The sequence below is a fragment of the Streptopelia decaocto genome (genome assembly GCF_964273445.1).
Source record: "Streptopelia decaocto genome assembly, chromosome: 2".
NCBI classification, from domain to species: Eukaryota; Metazoa; Chordata; class Aves; order Columbiformes; family Columbidae; genus Streptopelia; species Streptopelia decaocto.
Genome location: NC_138655.1, coordinates 148,229,682 through 148,254,146, shown reverse-complemented (window position 1 = coordinate 148,254,146; position 24,465 = coordinate 148,229,682). Strand labels below are relative to the sequence as shown.

Genomic DNA, 24,465 nt, shown 5'->3' with positions numbered 1-24,465 from the left:
AAGTCACAGAGGGGTTTAAAAAATACAAGAAGTCAAGGAAAGCTGAGGCGCATGCAAAATAATACTTCAGTTTTTTAGCAACTGAAGTGACTGTCTGAAATCTTTGAGAGCCCATTTGAAGGGTGAGTTTCACAATCTTCCTGTGTCTAGTTCTTTACTCAGAAAAAGGAAGAATATATAATAATTGAGGAAACAAAAGATTTTTCTTCTTGTTTTTCTTTAAGGATCAAAAATGAAAATATGATGTCCCTTTTAAGGAATAACTCAGTCCTGCACTTCTACTTTGTTGCTCCTAGGTGATAAGGTTCTAAAGTAGGGTCCAGACGGAGTAGTGGAGAAATAACAGAAATTTGAATAGAAGGATGCTATTCTATGTTGAGCTGCTTCTGTGGCATCAATAAGCTGGTCCTTTTAGGCCTGTGAGGAATTTATGGTTAAAAGGAAGAAGCAGGCAGACATTCAGTTTGAAGTCAGCTTTAATTTCGTTAAGGAATTAAAATAATTCTTCAATAAGTCTTGTTTACTCTGCATTTTTCACAGCAGAAGAGGCAGCAGGTATTTAAATCAGAAAGGGGTGAGAGGTTATGGCCGTCTAGTTTGAATTTGCACAAAAGGATAAAATATGATACATTGTAAATCTACAAAAAAAAAAAAAAAAAAAAAAGAGTTCTGATACCATAATGCAAATGTGCTTTATGTTTTAATACAGTAAACTAAATGTGTGACAGCTAGTTGACAGGCTAGCAAATCTTATCAGTGGGCTTATGTGGTATTAATAGAAGCCCAAGGGAGACTGTATCTTTGTTACTCATTTAGACAATACTATTAGTTTTATTGTTGTTGAGAGACTACTCTGTACAGTTTCATTAGCTTTAGATTTGTTGCTTCACTGTGGGAAGATACTGTTTTGGTTGTACAAATATTTTTGACAATTTATATATTTTGGATTATAGACATGAATGAACACAGCTCCCGAAGTCATAGTATTTTTCTTATTAATGTAAAACAAGAGAATACTCAAACAGAACAGAAACTAAGTGGAAAACTTTACCTTGTGGACTTGGCAGGTAGTGAAAAGGTAATTCTAAATTTATTTTTCTGCTCTGAAAATCTCTGGTTATTCTTTACAGTATTTTATGTTAATGTAATACTGATTGTTCAGTTGTCATCTCTGAAGCCTTTTAATTTTGACTTTGAAAAGTGGTTTCTGAATCCTAGTCTGGGTTGGCTATTCGATGCTACCTCTTTGAGCTGATCTGCATTTCTGCAGTGAGGGTTTCTAAACATGGAATGGGGTGGGGAAATAGGCTGGAGTTCAGTCTCAGTATCTGCGAGAGCACAAAAAGTGTGCAGGTATGTTGGCTAGCCAGGTGCTGAACTAAATAGTTTTATGGATGTGGAATATCTGAATTTTCTTATCCAGTGGTACCAAGTTTCTCTATCTGAAATTCTGATTATCATTATTTAAAATGACAGATTGGTTTCCTGTGTCAGTGGCTTAAAGCAGAGAAGGAAATATCTACCATTTTGCGTGTATCACTTCTTACAGACTGTGATTAGCCTTTTAAGAACTGAATTTTTGATGTTCTTTTCATCTTTGCTTCTAGGTTAATCCCGATCTTTGTCTCCAGCTTTTTTCAGTCATTTCTGCTTGCTGTTGTCTTTCCTCATGTCATTGTTCTATGGCCTTATTGTTGTCTCTGATACTGTGTTTATTCTGAAATGTGTTTCTTAGTAATGGTCTTTTTTTCTTTTTTAGTGCTTCCAGTTTCGTTCTCATTAAAGTGAGAGCAAAGTTAAAAGGGCTGGGCTCCAGGTCTCCTTTCTCTGTAGCTTCGTTCCTTTCACAGTTGATTTCGAATTTTGCTTTTGTGCTTCTCCCAGTCCTTTTGAAATACATCAGGTTTTCTGATGCCTTGTCTTGGATTGGTTTAAACACAAGCAAAAAGAATTGCTTAGTTATGGTCGTGATCATAGGTTGGTGAAAAAAACAGTAAAGGAAGGGTTACAGAACTGTAAGTCAAATTCAGCTCTTGAGGCAAAAGAGCTGATGTAAATAGAATGGTGTCAGGGTAGATTTCCTTCACATTTCTGCTGATATCTACTTAAGTTACTAGAGCACTTGAATAGGTCAGATTCAGCCTCTAAAATTTGTTCTCCCATATTTTGCTAAAATAGACTCTGTTTATATTTCCCAGGGGGCTGGTGGTGTCTGGTGTGGTTGGTTTGTCTGTTTGTTAAGGATGACCTCTGGACAAACTATTTGTAACACTTATTTCCTTCTACTTTATGGAATTAAAACTTTTTGACAAACATCAAACAACTCTTGAAGTTGTTTATTTGATACATGTCTAGTTAAAAACTTCTGTCTTCTATGAAAAGGTGTACTTTGGAAGGAAGGTACTCACTTCAGTTTAAAAAAGTCAGAAATATCTTCAAACACTGAGTTCTGAATGAGACTTGATGGTGAATCAGGGAAAGATGGAGGAGGAGTTTGCTTATTCTAATCCAACTTGCTTATGAGTAGTTCACAAAGTCAGGGAGACTGACTTTAGAAGTGAAAAAAATTACTCAAGTCTTATATTAAATGTGGAAGGTGTTTTTTGAAGATACGTTTAGTAATTTACCGAAATATTGTATAGGTTAGTAAAACTGGAGCAGAAGGTGCTGTGCTGGATGAGGCCAAGAACATCAACAAGTCTTTGTCTGCTCTCGGAAATGTCATCTCAGCTTTGGCTGAAAGCAGCGTAAGTGTTCTCTTTTGTGTTTTTATACTTCAAGGTTAAAGATTTGCATCTCTGAAGATATTACACAGAAATTCTTTCCTGATCTTAGGGATATACATTAAGTCTCTTAAACTAATCCAATTGCACTTTACAAATGACTGTTATTCTTGTACTGTGTTGATGTTGATGATTAATAAAGTTCCATTTAATGTTGAGGTGCCTAAGCATCATGGTGAAAGTTTTCTTGTACTCTAGAAGTTACCAAACATGGAAGGAGAATTTTATGCCAACCCGTGTGTGTTCAGTCTTATGATTTATGAATTAAAGTAGAATTTAATGTCTTTCTAATTAAATTATACCTAGCAAAAGTATAGCTCTCGTTTCAACAAATTAAATAGTGTGTCTGAAAAAAACATGACTGACTGATTTTTAACCATTTTCTTGGTAGACTTATGTTCCATATCGTGATAGCAAAATGACCAGAATCCTTCAAGATTCACTAGGGGGTAATTGCAGAACCACTATAGTTATTTGTTGTTCTCCATCTTCATACAATGAATCTGAAACTAAATCTACTCTTCTGTTTGGCCAAAGGTGAGCAAATGGCTTGATATTTTGTTCTTACTATGTTCATAAAGAAACCCAGAATGAGAAATAAGTTACTCTGTGAACATTCCTGAACCAAATCAATTAGAATGTTTCTGGCATTCTTCAGTGCATGCATAGCTAAGTATTGAGATCTTTCTTATATAAAAATCTTTAAACTGGGCCAGATCCTGAAGACTGTATTTTCAGGAGGACACCGTATAGTTTGGTTCAAAATGCAGTTTAATGTATAGTCTCGGACAGGAATTAATACCCTTTTTTAAAAAAAATTGTTTTTTTTTTTTTCCTTTTCTCCTGAAGTGGAAGGAGGGAGGGAGGAGTTCTCCCCTGTTAAGTTGAATCCTTTATTTACTAGGGAGCCTGTCCCCTGCAACCCTTTCTTTGATAGCCTGCTGAATTATGTCTTCTGGTCTGTTTCCTTATCTAGCATTCCAGTAACATTTGAATTACTACTTCTAAATTCCTCTGTCATTTGTAATTGTATTTTAAGTACCCATTTCAAATTTGGTATTTTGTTAGATATCTCTTCTTTACCACTGTTATTAATGCTTCATCGTAATACTCCAGTTCCTGACCACTGGATTTAATCCCTTAGTTTGTTGGAGCACATGAGAAAAGCTGTCAGCATTTTAGTTAGTTCATCTAGTCTTCTCTGTTAGGGTACCTCTTCCACTTTAGTTCAACAAGATAGTTCACCAGGGTTCTTTTCAGAGAAGTGTTTTGTTATAGAAAGCAGACTAGATGACTGCAAAAATTCTTAAAAATCTGGTGGAATATCTTTGCAGAAAGATGCTTAAAGGAGTTGTAATATGGGAGGTGGAATTTCTAAATACCATTAAGCTTTTTTCCTGTTTTGGTCTTGGGAAGCAGGTATTTGGTAGTAGGAGACTATACAGAAAAATTACTGAAGTGAGACATGGCACTAAAGTGAAAACTGTATGTTAACTTCATGAAGATATATTGTTAGTGCTGTAGTTTCATCTCCAAAGTCTTTGGATGAGATTTGCTTCACTGAACATAGGTAACCACATCTGAACTTTATAGCTTGTACACCTTGTTGGTTAATGGAGATCTAGTAACTGGATTTTTAGGTTGAAATGAGCTGTTTCTTGAACACGCTAGATTGTTTACACCTTAAAGGTGTTATCTTCTCCACTGGAGAAATGTTTGCTACATGTGGTAAATGCTGCCCTTTGTTCAAAGCTGTGCAATACTGTCCTGACTAGAATTCTTTCAGGTGAAAGTCTGCAGCTGAATTTTTCCAACTCAACCAGCTTGAGATTTTTCAGCCTTCCCAAGGTGTATTGTATTGCCCCATCCATTCACAGTTGTACCAATGCAATGAAAAGAATAGTCAGCTGTCAGGGAGTGGAAATAATCTTTTGGAAGAGGTGGGAATGTTTGTGCTTTCACCAGTGATATGCAGAAATTTTATTTAATTCCTTTCTTTAAAAATGAAGTTTCAGAGCTTTTTGCTCTTTCTCTGTAGAGCAAAGACCATTAAGAACACAGTCTGTGTCAACGTGGAGCTCACTGCAGAACAATGGAAGAAAAAGTATGAGAAGGAAAAGGAGAAAAACAAGACTCTGCGTAACACTATACAGTGGCTAGAAAATGAACTCAACAGATGGCGGAACGGTGAGAAGCAATTGTATTTTTGTTCTATAAACTTTAGGAGAGACAATAGGCACTGCATTGGTCTTCAGGATACCAGGAATAATTAAGAGCACTATGCAAGACAGTAATAAAAATATTAAAGCTAAGATATTAAGTTGATGTTGGAACTTAATGTCTTTCACTGTATTGCAGCTGGAACAACTTCTAAATCATAATGGCAAAAATGTCTGAAAGTATATTGGTGTTAGGTTCTTCAACACTTTCTTTACTAGCAAAGCTAGAGTTACATCTAGAAATTTTATTTTGGGGGAGAAAAAAATGATATTGTAAATGCGGAAACTGAGGCTAATAGTTTGAATTAGAAAACTAAACAAAATGATATCACAAGATCTTATCCTTGTTTAAAACTCAAACACATTAATAGACCAAAAACCCCACCCAAAATGCCGAATCTATGACAGTGCAGAATGTGTGCACATTCTTTCTTCCTAAGTAATTAACTTCTTATCAATTGAAGTGTCTGACAAAACACAAGTTAAATATGAAGCCTTAAATTCAGGAGAACAGAGATCTGTGCTGGAGTTTGGCAGCTATAGAAGATGATTTTGTAATCTTGTAGACAACTGCACCATATCCTGATGTAAATCTGAGAAAAATGGGTTCACTTAAATAAGCTCAGTAGAATGTAGAAAGAGCCCATACCTTCAGCGGTCTGAATGAAATGTTTTGTAGTAAGATGCTAAGGAATTTAGTTTACTGGAGAAGTGTCTTGATTAGCATGTGGCATTTTTTTCTGTGTGAAGTTAGGAAAGTCTTCTCATCAGAAAAGGCTTAATGAACATAAGAGGATAAAAGTGTAACTGAAAAGAATATTTTAAATTGGAAGCAAGGCAGTGTAAAATTAATATGGCTACCTAGGAAAACAAACTGCCAAGGGAAAAAGAAAGGACAAGTTTGGTGCTTTTCTAGAAGATACAGTTCGATGTGATGTTTGGAGCTTATAGCAGTAACTGAGTGAAATATAATGTTCTGTGGTGAGCAGGAAATAGTTTGGGTGATCTAGTGGTAGGTTTTTTTCATCATGTAACCATGTGAACTTAATTGCTTATTAACTGTGGAGCAGTACTGTTAGTAAGGAGTACATAACACTTCTCAAGGCTAAATTTGTGGAAGATACTTCATGGCCGACTGTACTAAAACTATATTCTTTTCTTTAAGGGGAGACTGTACCAGTTGATGAACAGTTTGATAAGGAGAAGGCCAACTTAGAAGCTTTTGCGGTGGACAAGGATATTACTGTTATTAATGATACACCAGCTACCACAATTGGAGTAACTGGCAACTTCACTGATGCTGAGAGAAGAAAATGTGAGGAAGAAATTGCCAAACTGTACAAACAACTGGATGACAAGGTATGCCATTCTTACATTACAGCTCAAGATATATTTCCTACATATTGTGCAATATTTAATTTACCAGTCTTCATTTGTTAGTACAGCTTGGTTAAGTATTTACTGGGAGTGCCTACTCTAGTTCTGAAGCTCTGGTTAAGAGAAATCAAAATTGCCATATCTGGTGCTGAGATATTTGTAATTGCTCTTCTCCTTTGCTGAAAATACTAAAAATGTCCTGAAAACAGTACATAGGGAAAAAAAAAAAAAAGATAAAAATTAAAGTTAAGAAGCTAAAGTTAATGAGAATCTTGAGTGTTGTTTCTACTTTCAGGGTGTAGAACATTCCCAGCTGGTTGTTTGGAATATTACTGCACCCGAAAAAGGAAAATAATGAGAAAGCAGGAAAATTAGTAGTTTGAGGGCAGCAGTTTTTTCCTGCCATGTTATGCATATTTTATTTGAATGTAATTTTAAATTTAAGCAGTAGTACTAAATTTGGAGAGGAAAATATCTTGTAATTAAATCTTAATTGTTTCTTAGAACTAGGAGAGGACTTGCAAAAGCACAGGTATAAGAGTTTTGTCTTCGAAGCATGGTATTTTACATATACATGCCAGGTTAAGCCAGTGAAATCAAAAGGATTTTTTTTTTTTTACTTTTATTGCTTTCAGTTGTGTAATTGTCTCAGAATGTCAACAAGTTAGATGTCTAACATCTGCTCTCTCTTAGTTTATCTTTTCTGAGTGGTATTTGTCAGTTTATTAACAGTGTCTTACTTCAACTGCAGGATGAAGAAATTAATCAGCAGAGCCAACTAGTAGAAAAACTGAAAACACAGATGTTGGATCAGGAAGAGGTGAGTTTCACTCCTGCGTCTTTATTCTCTTTGTCTTTCCTTTAAATAAATTGGAGATGTTCTGAATAGACTGCAAGTTTATGACCAGGTGGTAGAATGATGACTTACTGCTGTACAGTAGCTGTTTTATTCCTTATCTAAATGTTGTGCATATTCATTCCCACCACTTACACTGTGCTAATGGTTAAACTTAAGCCAGTTTACTTGAACCTTAAGTATCCATGAAGAGAAATAGAATTGAGATATTTTATGCAAAACATCAGCAGTTGCATTCCCGATGCAAAGTTAGCAGTTTGTCAAAACTGAAGATACTTCCATTTACTGTAAGAAATCTGTTTTAAGGTTTGTATTTGGTCAGTTGCTGTGCAGAGAGAGAAGGGGGAGGAGGGAAATGTAATGGCCCATAAAGGAAAAGGAATCTGTGTTACTTCAGACCATACCTGCTAAAATATTCAAATTATTTGTATGCATGTTACCAATTATGTAACTTAATTACATGGTGAAAGTACCTATTAGTAATTGCTAATTTCATTTAGCCAAGATTCTAGAAAACATAGTTCTATATACAACAAAGATTAAAAAAAATAATCTTTGTGTATGCGGCGAGAAGGAAATGGGTTGAGGACTCAGGAAGCTGGAGCTACTGTTTAATTTTGTTTAAATAAACAAATCTTCCTTTTTAACAACCATTCACATTGTCTAGTAATTCTTCAGCAGCTAACAGAGTTAAAATGCTGGAACTTTAGTCCCTAGCTTGTTGACAGTTTCAGACTCATGACTAGTGTCCGATAACTTTGTTTTGAACTTGAAATATTTGTGTGTCCAGTTGTAGTCCTAATGTGTCTCAATTAGTAATCATTTCCACTTTGAAAATACTTTAAAAGCTAAAGAATTGTTTGTTGTACTCTTACTGTATCTGTAATGCTAGACACCAAAAATGTAGATATGAGCTATTGTAGTGGCCAAAAGCACTGATAAGATTCAACTTTTACATGGAATTTTCTTGATGATTATTTGGTTTTGCAATTTAAAATAAATCTCTGTCAATGTTGCAGCTCTTAGCATCGACCAGACGGGACCAAGACAACCTGCAAGCAGAGCTGAATCGCCTTCAGGCTGAAAATGATGCCTCGAAAGAGGAAGTGAAAGAGGTGTTACAAGCCCTTGAAGAACTCGCTGTCAACTATGATCAGAAGTCTCAGGAAGTAGAAGATAAAGCAAAGGAATATGAACTACTTAGTGATGAACTCAATCAAAAATCGGTATGAAATTTGGATAAGAAATTACTGACAGTCTTTAAAGTAACTTTTCTTGCCTTACCTGTATTTCTTGCTTGAAGTCATTTAAACTGAGCCTAAGTCTAAAACTTCTTTAGTTTTTGCAAAGAATGATTTTCTAAAACCAGTAAGCTTCAGAAAAATGAGGAGTGGATACTGACCTTGATAGCCCTCATCCTTCTAGTACATATGGCATTTTACTACCTGAAGAATATTCAGAACAGTGTCAGAAGTTAACACTTCCATTACATGCTGATGATCTGATTCAGTTTTGTTTGTCTCTCTGGTGCAGTTGGGTTAATCCTCGCTTAAGAGTCTGCTCATTCCAGTCTTGAGATTGCAGTGAGAACATGGCAGCTTTTCATGAAAGGAATGTGTATTTGCTTGCTGTATTTATGGCATGTAAAATAACTTACCTTGATGCCTTCAAAAATAAGTGATTTATTTTACTTTCTGCAAGGAGTAGTCCTGAATGCTGAGCACATACTCCAATAGATCAGCCTGGTTAAAGTACAGATGCAGCATCAGTTGCACAGGATGAATACAATATACCTCCTTACACACCTGCATAGTTTCTGAATTGACTGACAGTTTTGGAAGCCAATCATTTGGCAGACTTCAATGAGTTTTCAACAGTTAATATTCTACCTGTTATCATAAAATTTTAAGTAATGGAAAGGATCAGTGTGGCATTCGCTGGCATTGTGGACACATTCTTGAACGTGAAAATTGAGTGGGTCTGGGTCTTCTACTGAACGTGGCATTCAATTTTTAGTCAGAAAAATTTGACTAGACAGAACACTGGCATTAAAATTGATGCCCATAAGATCATGAAACTTCTTTTTAAATTTCTAAGTATGCTGATTTGAGTAATCTTTATTGGTAACTTAAGTCACTTGAAGGTCAACCAAAAGTCATGTCAGCTCTGGTCTTCCTATTAAGAGCAACATTTAAAATTTGGTAGAATAGACTAGCTGTGTATGTATATGATTCTGAAGTGTGTGGCTTGTTTTTTTTCTGTGTTAGGTTTTTTATTATTATTTGTTTGCATTGTTCATTTTGATTAGCTTATAGATAGTCAAGTGATTCTAGATAATATAGCTAATGTCCATTGAGTATCATGAATAACTCAATCCACAAGAAAGCAACAACTGCTCTGAGATGCAGTAAAATGAAGACATTCAAGGTTCTTAGTCTGTCACAGCTAGCCCGTGCAGTAACCACCCTTTTGGCATCACTGGCTGAAACTTTTCTGCTGTAAAACTTAATGTCTTTTTTAAACTGGACAACAAAGAACAGACAACTTTTGAGTATGCCAGCTGCTGAGCTGCAGCTGTTCCAACCACAGCAGCTCAAACTTGCTGAAAAACTGCTCTAGAGGAAGTGTAGTGCTTATGAACTCTTGGAATTGGGTGCTGTTTTTTGATTTGCAGGTAGGAAAGAGTTAAGAGCTCTGCAGGTAAAGCTGAAATTATTTTCCTGTACCAAAATATGGTGAAAAGTGTTAGGCCTGCTGTCCATGTACCTTCTTTCTATAAAAGCAGTTCTCTGTAATATTTAACCGTACATAATTCTGAATACTGTTTAACAACGTTGGATTTTGTTGCAGAGTTGTAAGATTTTATTTTGTAAGCTGAGGGCCTTTGTCCGCAGTACTTTACATTTCTTTCAGCAGAAATACTGTCACTCTAAGACGTCTACATTTTTACTGTATGGTATGTTCACCTAGGTTGATACTAATCTGATTTTAGCCATAAAAATGGAACGTTTCAGTAGGCAAACATATTTTACTGTATTTAAATAGTTTGAAACTAGTTCTAAAAACGAGAGTATGTTTTGTTTATCAAAGTGTAACTTCTTTTACTGTAGGTCACTCTAGCCAGTATAGATGCCGAGCTTCAGAAACTTAAAGAAATGACCAACCACCAGAAGAAACGAGCAACAGAAATGATGGCCTCCTTACTAAAAGATCTTGCAGAGATAGGAATTGCAGTAGGAAATAATGATGTCAAGGTAAGGATTAGTCACTGCAAGTTTTATTGCCTTGTAGTACACACATACATTGTGGCCAGATGGGGTCAGTTTTCTTAGTATGATAAAAATAATCACCATAGGAAGCCTCATATATATTAATAATTTGAGCATAAGCTTATCCATTGCTTATACTGTGACTTAATCAGGTCCTGAACAAAATTTGATTATGCAAAGAAAAGAAAGAGCAGGTATGACTTTAATTTTTTTTTTTTTCTGAAGTAGTGTTTTCATTCATACCATTAAACTGCTCTATGGTCATAATCAACAGCATTGTCTTGCAAATCTAATGCTGACCTACAGTGGCAATCAGGATTTTGATATAAGTGTTATTATGTTATTATGTTGTATTGAAAATGGAATGAGGAACTGAAATAAAAGATAACTCTAGAAGATCAATGTAGGACAAGAATGCAGGCAGTGTTAGAAATCTGTAGTGAACTATTTCGCGCTTCAGGTGACTCATTACCTTTGTACAAACTTCTAAATAATCAGAAAACTTAACGTTTCATTTTGGTCTTTAAATGTTCTGATGATTAGTCAAGGCAGGGGATATGTGCTGGGCACTAAGTTGCTCCAGCACATCTTTAATTCTGTTTTGTTATCTGAGCTTTCTAAACTTGTCAATCCATGCTTTTCAGCAGCCTGAGGGAACCGGCATGATAGATGAAGAATTCACAGTTGCGAGACTGTACATTAGTAAAATGAAATCAGAAGTAAAAACAATGGTAAAACGTTGCAAACAGTTAGAAGGCACGCAAGCTGAAAGCAATAAGAAAATGGAAGAAAATGAAAAGGAGTTGGCTGCCTGCCAGCTCCGAATCTCACAGGTAAATGTTTCTTTACCGTGTACTTCCTAAATGTTCTTTTGAATTTATTAACCTGCTAGGGGGTGGGGAAGTTGTAATTTCTTTTTGTCACCTAACAAAGTACCTTGTGATCAAACAGTCACAAAGCTCAACTGTATCCTCAATACTCTATTTGGTTTAGATGCTTCTGAGTAATTGTGTGACAGGATGTCAGAGTTTCTGCAATATGTCTGTAGCCTGATAACATTTTTGTAGCACTTGTATTAAATACTAGGGTCCACACATTCTCCATCACAGGATCATTGACAAATACAAGTGTTGCAGAATCAGTGGCTCATGAGCACTCTGCCTACTTAGTGCAGCAAGTTGGAAGTGGGAGAGGTAGTAATAGCACAGTAAAATTGTAGTAGGTTTGCATAGCAGATTAAATTTACTTCTAATGTGAGAATTAAATTTACTTCTAATGTGAGAAAGGCCATTTTAATGTGATTGTTAGAAAAGATCAGTAATATGACTTTTACGACTTCTGAAAATTGTGATCTACACATGCAATTTTATTTTTCTATATTTTGATATACATACAGATGGTCATCTTTTTTTAAATCAGGAGATGCATATTTCAGTGCAGTCTTCTAAATAAAGTGGGCCTCTCTTGCCTCTGACGGTGTTTAACATTCAAAATGTCTCTTCTCCCAGCCAAAATGTATTTCATTCCAATCCAGGATAATGACATTTTCTTACAGGATACACTACAGATCTACTTGAATAGTCATATTTGTCTTAAGAGTTTAGCTGGCATCATTTTTGTTTTGAGATCAAATTACTTGTTTAAAAATAAGTATGAACTGTTTATGCAAATGCAATTCTGTGATACCCAGTTCCAAAGTAAATGAATCTTTCCATTCTACAAGCATGAAGCCAAGATCAAGTCATTGACTGAGTATCTTCAGAATGTGGAACAGAAAAAGAGACAACTGGAAGAGTCTGTGGATTCCCTTAATGAAGAATTAGTTCAACTCCGAGCACAGGGTAGGAATTGCCTCCCTACACCGTAGGCAGCACCACCACCGTTTAAAGTATATAGTGATAAACAGAGTTGTTTTGTTCCATTTAGATTGAAAGCCAGAGCTGTAGAATAGCTTTTTGCTACTGAATATGTAGAATTAATGGGAAAGCATGTTTGTTGTTTGAAAGAACTGTTATGGATAGGATTAAATTAGAAATGCTACTGATTTAATGGATCTCTGTGAAGAGAGGGGACTACTTCCACATTTTAAGGTCTTGGGAAAGGAAGCCGGCATTAACTACATCTTCCCTGTGATGGCCTAGTTACCTGGCTGAAATGTGTTTTCTCTCTTCCATTCCTACTAGAAAAAGTCCATGAGATGGAGAAAGAGCACTTAAATAAGGTTCAAACTGCAAATGAAGTCAAGGTAAGTTAATTTCATCATTTAAAACAAAACAAACAAAACCACCGCAAACAAAAAAGCAAACACCCCCCCCCACACACACCACCCACAACCAACCAAAAAACCACCACCAACAAACCTACAAGGTGAAGTATGGCAAGTTCTAAAATCATATAATACATACTGTTTTATCTAACAGCAAGCTGTGGAACAGCAAATTCAGAGCCATCGTGAGACGCATCAGAAACAAATCAGTAGCCTAAGAGATGAAGTTGATGCAAAAGAGAAACTTATCACTGAACTTCAAGAGTAAGTAATGGTTATTTTAGTAGTGCCAAATGTCTCCAGACTGTGTGAATACAGAAGCACAGTATAGTGGGAAGTATGTGGCAAGGATTTCCTTCAGCAGTCTCTTTCAAACTTGTGTTGCTTTACTGAATGTCATGTCTGGAGGATTTAGTTTAAATAATGGATATAATATTTACTTTCTGTATTCAGCCAAAACCAGAAGATGATGCTTGAACAGGAACGTCTTAGAGTTGAGCATGAGAAGTTGAAAGCGACTGATCAGGAAAAAAGTAGAAAGCTACATGAACTTACGTAAGTGATTATGGTGCATAAAACAAATGTGTGTGGGAACACTTAGGTTTTTAAATTGTAGCGACCTAATATGATGAAGTGGCTCTCACTGTATGATGCATCTACTAGAGAGGCTCCAGAGCCTTTTTGAACTTAACTTTAAAACCTTTGCACTGCCTTAATATTTTAAATTGGAAGTAAAGTTAAGAAAGATATGAAGGCCACAACTTTTTCTTTGTTAATATGCTGTGGGTTTGAGTAAGTAACTTCTCAATGTACATCTAAGTATTGCATGCTTTAAGACTGGAATGGGCTTGTAACAGTTCCCTTACGCTTTTTTTTTTTTAATTCTTGTGTTCCGATGCTGGCTTTGGCAAAGGTGTTAGTGGTGAGGTGGGAGAACAAAACAAAGAAAAATCCTTTATCTCTCATGTGATGCTTACAATCACAGCTGATCAGAGCAAAGATCATTTGTAGGATAAGATCGCCAAGTCTTCACCCTTGACCTGATTTTAAGTCTGTCTTTACCTGTTCTAGAGACTTAGAATTTAGGTATCTGAATACACTTGTTTGTTTTCCTTCAATATGGTTACATCCTTAATGGAGGTCTTCAACTGAAAGACGTTTCATTTTTACCATATAGTGTTTATCACTGTAGTCTCCTAAAACATTAAAATTTCCAGTTTTGCTCAGATGTTTCAGGATGATTTTATTCTCTTTTAGGGTTATGCAGGACAGACGGGAACAAGCAAGACAAGATTTAAAGGGTTTGGAAGAGACTGTGGTAAGATAGTCAGAATATAATCTAAAGCAAATATCAATACTTGTGTGGGGTTTTTTTTCCCTTCAGAGCTATTTTAAATATTTTTAAATTGTTTCTTGTCCTTAACTGTAGGCAAAAGAACTTCAGACTCTTCACAATCTTCGGAAGTTGTTTGTTCAAGATCTGGCTACTAGGGTGAAAAAGGTAATGTGGTGCTGTAGTGAAACATGGTGTTTCTGGGAATGCTGTGTAGATTTCAGTTTAGAACTAAATTAGGAATTGGTCTTTATGCAGTGTATTTTTTTTATTTGTTTAATTTTAATATGCAAGTTCAGATTTGTACTCAGCCTCTTCCTCCCCATACCTTTGTTACTGCAGAGTGCTGAGATTGACTCGGATGATACAGGAGGCAGTGCTGCACAAAAACAGAAGATTTCCTTCCTTGAGAATAATCTTGAACAGCTTACAAAGGTTCACAAGCAGGTACAATGAGGCTTAATTTCAGGTTTTAATTAAAAACAAACTACTTTAGAGTCATTGTTATAGAAGTGATTGAATGCATACTGGTCATAAAGTAACTGTTTTATAATTAAATACTACTACATCTTTGGTCTGTTTTATATCCAGAGACACACTCAGGTTTTCCTGTAAAGTACACTAATAGCTATTTTAAGTACATGTGGGTATGTAACAAAATAGCTGCATTTAAACTGAAGAAGATCCAAGTTGGTGTTTAGAGTTAGTATGTCGGCCTAGGGGTTGCTTGCCTGTCTCTGAAGAAGAATGTAGACTTTAAGTGCTGATGCTGGGTAGCATGTTCTTCCACAGTAACTGATTTTCAAATGACAATCTTACTGATGAGCTATTAGATTTACTAAAAGCTCTAGCAAAGACAGTATATAGTAGTCCTACTGCTTCACCTTTGTAGGGGCTAGAGGCCGTTTGGTCGGCTCTCCCTGTAAGAGCGATATCAAGAAAATAATCAATTTTTATTTTGTAGCTGGTACGTGATAATGCAGATCTTCGCTGTGAACTTCCTAAACTGGAGAAGCGACTTAGAGCTACAGCTGAAAGAGTTAAAGCTTTGGAGTCCGCATTGAAAGAAGCCAAAGAGAATGCTTCTCGTGATCGCAAACGGTATCAGCAAGAAGTAGATCGTATAAAGGAAGCTGTAAGATCCAAGAATATGGCCAGAAGAGGACATTCTGCACAAATTGGTTAGTTAAGAATCCCTTGCCCTGTAAAATTTCATCTGTCTCCTGATTTTTGTGATCTTTGTGCACATGTGCACCTTTCAACCTTAGTTGGAACTGCATGCATGAACATGATGTATTTTCTACCATGGGTTATGTTTTGGTTAATAGACTGTGTGTTGGGTGGTGGTGTATGCTTGGTTGTATGTTTTTATGTATTTGAAATAGGTCTTTTCCTGGTAGCTGGATGTTCTGGCAGCTGGTTTCCTGGTAGCATGTTCTAGCCTGAACATGTGTTCCATTCCCTAGAACAAAACAATACACTGAATGTGAGTCTCAAGTCTGTAACATCATGCCAATTCCCTTCCAATTTCTAAGACTAAGTAGATATTCCAAAGCAAGGAGAGAGATTAAGCCATCACCTTAAATAACAAAAAAGTGTCTTGCTGTCTCTTGATCTTGTGGGTTTGTCTGTCCCTCTATCCCCAGCTATCATCCTAAATCCCTAGTTATGTTTTCGGTTCTTTGTTCCAAAACATGCAGTACTCTGTAGTGCTGTCTATGGGAAAAGGATGGAAAAAAAGATCTGTAGTAGCTAGTAATGTTTCTTACTGTGTGGTGGGAAAACAGTCACATTCCCATGGTCTTCCAGCTGCCATTACACTGTCAAGCAATGAGGGCCAAAAGGGTGTGCGATCTGTGGAGGGCTCCACTGTGCCTATTAGGTTATTGTTGTAGATGTAACTATGTGTTCCAGCCTTTTTGTTGTCCTGTGTCAGGACTTCTGTCATCAATGTATTTCCCTTAAATGCAACTGAGATAAGCGTTGCAGTTAAACTCGGCTCATATTCTGTAGGTCTGCAAAGAGCTTTTGCAGAATAAACTTAATGTTTTTCTTGGTCACTTCAAGTGTTGGCTGGGTGGCAGGTGCTTTCTTGTCTTATCTTTCTCTCAAGTGGTCTCCAAGAAGACAAACAGAATTATCTAGTGAGCTTACCACAGGTATAAAGCCTCTTGTTACTTATATGTCTAGATGAACTAGTCATGTCTTACTGGAGATCAATTGCTATGAGGCAGAAACTGGAAAGTGTTTCTCTGATACAGTTGCTGCCTGTAGATACTTTATATCCACTCTTACCTACTGAAACTTTAAATGCTTCTGTTTGCTATTACAGAATTTTGTAAAGTCATACTGTTGTGTGTGTCCTGTTAAGAGCTTGTGCAAAACTGATTGAAAACATAATTTTTCAAAGTGTATGCAGCTTGTGAATTACCTGTGAAAACTACGCTTTTTTAATTCAGTAGTAGAGTAAGTTGTATTTTTTATGGTGGTAAGAAGTTGATGAAACAGTATTGTCTGTGGAGCAATCAGCATGCTGAACCACTTGCAGAGCAGAGGAACTAGTGGCTTATTAATCAAGTAGATGTGGGAAATACAGCAGGATATAATGACTCCTTACAGGAACATAACACTCATGTAACTTTGTCTAGTCATGTGTCTTATTGCATTCTTATTGCCAAGAAATGCCTCTCATACAGGGAAATGCATTAGGTGGGGCAGAGAATCATTAGCAAAAGCTTTGCTAGCTTTAATAGAGACAATAAAAGCGAAACTTTGTCTGGTTTTCAGGGCTTTTTATAGTTGATACTAATCTTTTAGGTTCTCAGAAAACCATCTCCTAAACTTGTTTTCTTATTCAAAGTGCATTCAATTTTGATTATTACATTTGAGATGCTCTAAAATAAAGCATTAGTAGTTGCAGATAATCAAAGATTAAATTTGTAAGTCATGTTGCTTTTCATGCAGCTAAGCCTATCCGTCCTGGCCAGCATCCAGCAGCTTCTCCAACCCATCCAAGTGCAATTCGTGGTGGAGGTGCATTCACTCAGAACAGCCAGCCAGTTGCACTGCGTGGAGGTGGAGGACGGCAAGACAAAGTGTAAGTTTGTCATATAGGGTTTTTTAAAAATATGTGATTATGCTATTTTGTATTAGTTTTTGCTACAGTTCACTCTGCAGCATAAAATGACTTGAATAATCAGATGAACTTTTTATTTTTTACAGAATTTTATGGTTAGAGGAACAGTATACATGTATATCTGATTAATGCTGCTGCTGCTTTTGTTATTAAACTGGTGTTTGTTGTAAAAAAGTAGTTCTGGAGTTGTTCTGCTGAAGTAGAACAAAATGTGAAAACAGTTGGAGACAGTTACCAGTCACAGCCAATAGCTACTGTTTGGGAAAGGACTGGACAGTTTAAATTATTTTGGTTTGCCAATATCTTTTTAAATATGGTTTTCTTCAGAAAGCATTCGGTGATGAAATTAAAAAATAACACTATTCTTATATGTTGTTTACTTGCTGTTCTTTCTGTGTTTGCACGCTACTTTGTGTGTCAGTAATTTGGAAGTATTTGACAGAAAAATTGTGTTAATCCAGTAAAATTAAAATGTTAGCCTAGCTAAAATACAGTAACTGAAATTAATATGTGCACTTAAATGAAAATGTCTCTAATTTCTTAAGTAATTACAAATTGTCTGGTACTTAATATGCTTAAATTGCTCACAGAATCATGTCTCTTAACATCTGCATTATAGATGGTCTGTTGGTCACCTAACAGTAATGCTTTGCTGCACTCTGTCATCTTCACTTTGGAACATTTGTATAAATGTCTTCAAGGCATTGCCTTAGTTTAGGTTATCTGTGTCTTCAGCTTGAAAATACTCCTAAAATGTGTGGTGCTTGAACCCTGGGTGCTTTTCTTTTCAAGGGCTACAGAGTGGCTTATGTTAATCTTGTTTACATTTGTTACTTTTTATTAGGTGACTGATTTTTTCAAAGTTTTCTCTCCGATTTAGAGGCAACCAGGCTGTAGTACTAGTTAGGGTACCTGGTTCTGCTCAGTAGTGTCTCCTACTAAACACTTACCTTGAATGACCAAGGAACTGGCAATTTGTAGAGTCTTGATTATGTTAGTATGATGAAATTCATGTTCAGGTAGCTACTCTGACTATAAAGGCAATCTAGCTCAGCTGTCCAATATAGAGACACTTCATGGTACGACTGACACAATTGATTTTAGATGCCTACTTTAGCCAGAGTTTGCACATGCTCTGATGTTGCCAGGAATTCTAGCTGAAGAGGGCCTGTTTAGTCTCATGCTTCTTTAAGAGTACTTAGAGTAGTTGATATAATGAGCCATAAATAACTAAATTTAGAGCTTGACTCTTGCTTTGGAGAAGGGCTTTCACTGTTGGTCCTGGGGAATTTATCTGGGAGATTTAGCACTTTGTCTTTTGGACTATGTGTAGATAAATAGTGAAGGAGTTGAAGATTGCTAAGTATTGACTAGAACATCTTTTTAATAAACAAATTAAAAAAACTCCTACATAATATGCTTACAGAATCCCTTAAGCAGTTGTCAAGTTGTCATATAATTCTTCTAATGTCAGCATGTTGCCTTTCTCTGTAGAACCATGCAGAGTTTAGCACTCAAAGGCGGGAGAGTGGACGTAATTTACTCCAGCTTTCCTATCTTGTTTTTGGAAGAACCTGTCCGTTACAGAAGTAAAGGAACAAAACTTTTTTGAACTTTATTTTACCATTCAATAGAATGTTCTGAGCTTGTGAATAGTCAGGTAGCCAGTATCATTTTTCTCCATAGTATTGTCATCATATACTTTATGGGGGGGTTAATACAGATACTAAACTTCTGAGTGTCTGGTTAGAGAAGAACTTCTGGTACAGTAGGAACATGATGTACCGCTTTACATTCAGAGACCACCATTTAACAAATTATTCTGGAAATACTAAAGAAATACAGAGATGCTAAATTGTGATTTGCCTATGAAAATTAAACTTTTTTAGGATGATTGATGCCAAATGATCTCTTCATTTCCATTTTATCTTCACAAAACAGTAAAGTGAAAACTCTGCAGCAGCTGGTCAATGGTTTCCAGACAATTCTCGCTGACCTGGAAAAGTAGCAACATATAATTGGTTTATGTTTGTAATGTTTACTCTGTTAACGGCAATCAGAATTGGATGCTCAGTCAGTTTATCATACTGTAAATTTGTTGGTAAGAGACAGTATTGCTTAAATGCTTTGCATTGTGGCGTTTCTTAGTATAAAGTAGATGTTTTATTGGCAATTGTCTGAGTGGTCTAAGAATTGGACTCTTAAAGGCTATTTAGATAGTGTAGTCTACAGTAAATGTAAATAACTCTGCTTTTTTGGCTTGTGAGGTACAAGCACTTAACTCTGTTATTTTTCTCATTTGCAGTTGCTGAAAAGTAGATGCAACGTGAGAAGGATCGGATATCGTTTAGAGGGAGTCATTCCATGACAATAATCTCTCCCTTTGGGGACTGTAGGATTATTTTTTGAAAATGTATAAATTATACCTGGCCTGTACAGCTCTTCCCCCTTCTACAAATTCTGCTAACTGATTCTCAAAAAAAAAACCTAGAGTGCAATTTTGGCGTCTTGAAAACGACATGTTACTTAAAGTGTAGCTCTGCTCATCACACAGTTTGTCTTTCATGTCTTAAATTTAGCCTGCACTGTGCCAAGCTGAATGTACGTTGAGAAAATCTTAGTTGAAATTTTTTAGCTTATTTTGTGTACATCTTACCGTCTTAGGGAATGTGCAACAGTGTTTAAGTATACTTTCATTTTTTTCACTTCATATAACACTACATGTCCCACTGAATTAGAACGGCACTCTACATTGCAGTTTTCTTTTGGAATGCTACGTGGAGCATTGGAACTAAATTTATTTGTACAGTGTAAGAATACTGAAGTGTGCTTACGACAGCTGCCGTGAGGCACTGCCATCGCTACACCACAGAGCTGAAGAGTTCAATATGAACAAGGCTGTTTAACTGTTATCTGATTAAATGCCCATTTATTGGGTAATTTAGAATTAAATATTGTACAGTAATAAGAGTAAACCTAAGTTTACAAAAAAAATACTTTGGCAATGGATGATCCCATCTGTCCTGTTCCTGATTCTGCACACAGTACAGTCTGGTGGAGTGAAAACATTCTGCTTCATTCTGATGAACCTGTCTATCCATTTGTCTGTATCTGTGGTGGTTCACTGTCACTATTTTATAATAGTGAAATAAGTGCAATCTAAAATTTAACTTGATATTTGACTGCATACACAATACTGGAATTTTTGGCTAAAATTTTAACTTAGAATTTAAAAAAAAATTCAGCAACTGCCCAATGAATTCTGATACACTAATAAAGGATACAGCTTTTAAAAACTGATGTATCTGGAAATCCCAGAGATGTGTTTAAAAAAAAAATAAAGTGCTACCCTGAATTGTATTTGTAATCCATTTCTAAGTAGGTATATGAAATGTCCAAAGTAGTCATTGTTGAATATTTTTCTTCTCTTTGCAATAAAGTCCTATAAACTGGTTAACAAAATGAAACATGGAGTTTTTTTGGTTTTGAGCTCCAGTACTCCCACTGAGCTGCATCTGGGTTTTAAAATTTTATAGTATAATTTGCCTAACTTATTCAGAGGGTTTAGCCACTGTAAGTTTTAGAACAGCTGAATTCTGGATAGAAATGAGCCACTAGGTCTTTGAGAAAGATGGAACTTTATATTACTGAAAGAATTCAATAAGCTTCCCAGACCCAGGTGGTGCCACCTTGTGTGCTGAATTTTTTGCTGGGTACTCATCAGTTATTGTGGAAACAGTAGAGACTCTGTCACTGTTCAGGCAGCAAATCACTTTCAACTTTTATAAATAGACAAAATATTTATATTATGATGGAGTGTAGTCAGATTTTAGACCTTGAACCACCTTTTTCTAGATCTACAGTAGTCTGGATTTTTACTAGTTTGGTTTTTAGAGGTTGAGTGCATCAGTCAGAAATGTCACTATTTTGGAGTTTTCAGCTGATAAGGCTGTTTTGCTCATTAAGGCTGTTGGGCACTCCGAACTTGCAGTTTTCGAGCACGATTAAAGACAGCAGCATACTGAGGACAAAAATAAAGGAACCGCAAACTATATTGAAATTTCTCATTATGCAAACAGCACTCTGTTACCTTTCTCAATGTTAACTACAGGTTTTCAGACCTTAACTTGTTAATACACAATCATAAGAACAAACAAACCCACCTTCTTTAAAACACATTTAAATGAAGCAGGATTTTTTTTCCTCATGCCTGTGAATGGGGGTTTCATTCCTGTAGGTAATTATAATAGGTTTTGGTGCTGAAAATTGCTGTTTAAAAATATAAATTAAATGGTAACTAGCCTGTAGCTCAGTGTACATCACCTTTTTATATTTAAACTTTTTATTTTAAACCTTTTATGAAGTTTATGGAGAACTGCCTCTCAAAATGTAAAAAAGAAAAAAAAAACACAACTTTTTTTTCTGGTTTGGCTGTCCTAGGTCAGCTGGACAGGACAATTACTGGGTTTTGTAAATGAAAATATTCAGTCTATATGAGGAATGTTCAACGCTGCTCTTTCAACTTGCAGTCTTTGAATGGTTCTTATTTTTATGTTCCTCTAGATCATATTTTTTAAAAGATGGTTTAGGATAGGAATTTGGTGAAATAATATTTATTTCTGGTGAACAACTAAATTATTTACGTAACTTAAATGCTGACTCACTACTGCGTGTAACTCTAAATTTGACATGAGGACAAGTCTACCTGTGGAATATGATTTAACTTCAGTACACTTATGATGCATTAAAACCATTGGTTTGGGGAAGACGCCATATAGTTTTAACTTACCTGCATGCTGTAAATGTATTTGTGTTTAAATAAAAAGAAGAAAAATCTTTAACTTTGTGCATTTATTCAGTGTCTACACCTGTTTGTTAAATTGTCTCTATAGAATATTTTCCACTTGATAAGTTTAATGACTAGTTATTTCTATGTTAATCAGGATCCCTTGCTCTTAGCCTTGTATTCCAGTGTTTGTTAATACAAGTAAGCTTTACCACACAAATACATATATATATATATATATATTTAAGTCTTTAGTCTTCAAAAGACTGTTCATGACAGAAGAACACACACAAACACAAAACCCTCAAAGCAAGGCAAAGAACAAAACCAACAAAACCCCAAAACGTTGACTACTGTGGAAATGTTCAGAAATTGCTTACAGCCATGGTAAATCAGACTGGGATTACTTTGACCTCTCCGAAGGCACATATTATATGGTTCATAAATATGCCAACTTAATTGCCATTTTTAATGGCTTCTCTTGGTTGTGTATGTTTCGCTTTGTTTGTGTTTAGTTGGTTTTTTTAAACATCAACTTCCACCCTATCTATTTTGGTACAGTAAGTGACACACTTGAAAGAATTCTTCCTTGGCACAGGGTGCAGATGCAAGTGTTCTTTCTCCCAAAGGAGAGATTGCCTCTCTTGCTCCAAACAGCTGTTTTGTTTGCAGAGCACTGATCTCTGCTGCTTTACAGAAAACAACAATAACCAAACACAACCAAAACATAACAACAACTTGAAAAACAAACCTCCAAACCCTCACCAACAGACCCAAGCCTCCTCTCCTCCAGCTATGTCTACATGTAGTTATTTCTTAGCTGTAACTGGAAGTGATGTATGTAAGGTTATTGCTATGTCCCATTCATCAAGGGGGTTTTTGATTTGTGGGTTTTTTTGTTGGTGTTTGGTTATTTAAAAAAAAAAAAAAAAAACCTCCTAGAGTAAGGTCAGGTTAGAGACAGTTACACTTTTCAGCAGCAGAAGGAAATTTAAGAACTAGAGGAGATTGCCTTAATTCAGGCCTACTGACACTTGAGGAAGCATGGATACACTTACATTCCATGTTTATTCTTTAAAAGGAAACAGTGTAGAAGCTGATTGAGGATTTGGGTACACAATGTGCATTTGGTTTAGTTTCTGAGCAACGTAAAGACCAATTTTAAGACTTTATATAAAGATAAGAGCATTTATCCAGGTTGGGTTGCATGAAGAATGGGTGTCTGCTAGCAGTGGTTCAGCCTGCAGATTGCAGTTCTGACACGTGCCTGTTCACCTGGAGCTGTACCTTCAGCCTGAGCTGTAGCTGCTTGTACTTTAGGTGCTCCTGATTGGCCACTGAAGGAGGGAAGTGAAATGGAGCCCTTCTGTTCTATCACTCTGACCAAGAGCTCATCTTGCTAAATCTGTTTTCAGAGGTGCCAGATCCATGGGTTGCTCAGAAAATCAGTCAAACACAATGATTCCTCTCAACAGTCTGCTCTAGATGTGTCACCTTGGGGTTTATCTGACATGCTTGGACAGTCATCTTTGGAATCCATGTAAACTTGGTTGTGTTTGGAAAGGAATTAATGAACCACTGTCTTTTTTTGAACTTGTCTTCTGCTGATTTGATCACCCCTCATTCTTGTTCAAGAGAGATTAGTCCCTTTCCAACATTTCTATGCCACCTAGACTTTTACAGACCTCTCCTCTTTCTGTTCCTCAGGACTCATAATTTTCCTTTCGCGGTAATCTGTAACAGTTGATTCTACTTTTTCTGAGTGGTATTGAACTGATCTTTTTTTATGAAGCAATCTAGTTATGTGAGGCTGCAATCATCTGGATATTTTTCTCAGAAAAAGATTTAGCTAAATTTATAGAGCTTTGATATATAAGTATATATAAAAAAGCATAGAGGAGGCTGATTTAGGTCTGCTAAGACAATCATGTAAAAGAAAAGATCTCAGGAGGAAGATACTATGTCTGTAAAACTGCTCAATAATGAGCTAATCTGATACTATAAAATATTTCATCACACATCTTATAAACAGAAAATGGTTCTGTCACACTGGTGAAATGCTCTAGTAGATTTTCTCTACTAGGGGATGACCAACTCAAAACAAATTGCAGAGAACTAAGGGTTGCTCACAAAGGAAAGTAAGTCTTTCACTCTGAAGTTTCTTATGAGCAATGGCATGACCTGAAATTACTGCTGAAATTAAGAAAAAAATATTAATACATCTCTGACAAGGGAAAATCTGCAGTTGCCCGCACTGATAACTCACAAACTGCTAAAGGAATTCATTGACAGAACAAGTTTGTCCTGTTGGCTGCCTTGGTGTGGCTTCCCTCTTGAAAGGATAGAGAAGCTGTAACGCCAATTTACAAAGTGTCAAAATGCATCACTATATTTAACATGTGCTATGTGCAAAACCGTCTCGAGTCACTTAAGTACATAA

The 24,465-nt window shown here is 36.1% G+C and overlaps 1 protein-coding gene across 2 annotated transcripts in view; it reads left to right on the top strand.

Annotated features, from left to right (window-relative positions):
* Positions 1-22,082, top strand: part of KIF5B (kinesin family member 5B) — a 34,875-nt gene extending 12,793 nt beyond the window's left edge. The window contains exons 8-26 of one of the 2 annotated variants that reach the window (XM_082045691.1): positions 954-1,078; positions 2,643-2,747; positions 3,175-3,320; positions 4,822-4,970; positions 6,168-6,361; positions 7,131-7,199; positions 8,255-8,461; positions 10,346-10,489; positions 11,152-11,337; positions 12,228-12,345; positions 12,688-12,749; positions 12,925-13,034; positions 13,224-13,325; positions 14,028-14,088; positions 14,200-14,271; positions 14,446-14,550; positions 15,068-15,284; positions 17,068-17,200; positions 19,545-22,082. In XM_082045691.1, the coding sequence (XP_081901817.1) occupies positions 954-1,078; positions 2,643-2,747; positions 3,175-3,320; positions 4,822-4,970; positions 6,168-6,361; positions 7,131-7,199; positions 8,255-8,461; positions 10,346-10,489; positions 11,152-11,337; positions 12,228-12,345; positions 12,688-12,749; positions 12,925-13,034; positions 13,224-13,325; positions 14,028-14,088; positions 14,200-14,271; positions 14,446-14,550; positions 15,068-15,284; positions 17,068-17,200; positions 19,545-19,551 (2,312 nt within the window). In that variant the 3' untranslated portion in view covers positions 19,552-22,082. Of the gene's footprint in view, positions 1-953; positions 1,079-2,642; positions 2,748-3,174; positions 3,321-4,821; positions 4,971-6,167; positions 6,362-7,130; positions 7,200-8,254; positions 8,462-10,345; positions 10,490-11,148; positions 11,338-12,227; positions 12,346-12,687; positions 12,750-12,924; positions 13,035-13,223; positions 13,326-14,027; positions 14,089-14,199; positions 14,272-14,445; positions 14,551-15,067; positions 15,285-17,067; positions 17,201-19,544 lie in introns of both variants that reach the window. The other variant, XM_082045690.1, reaches the window with a different exon arrangement.
* Positions 22,083-24,465: the final 2,383 nt, after the last annotated feature.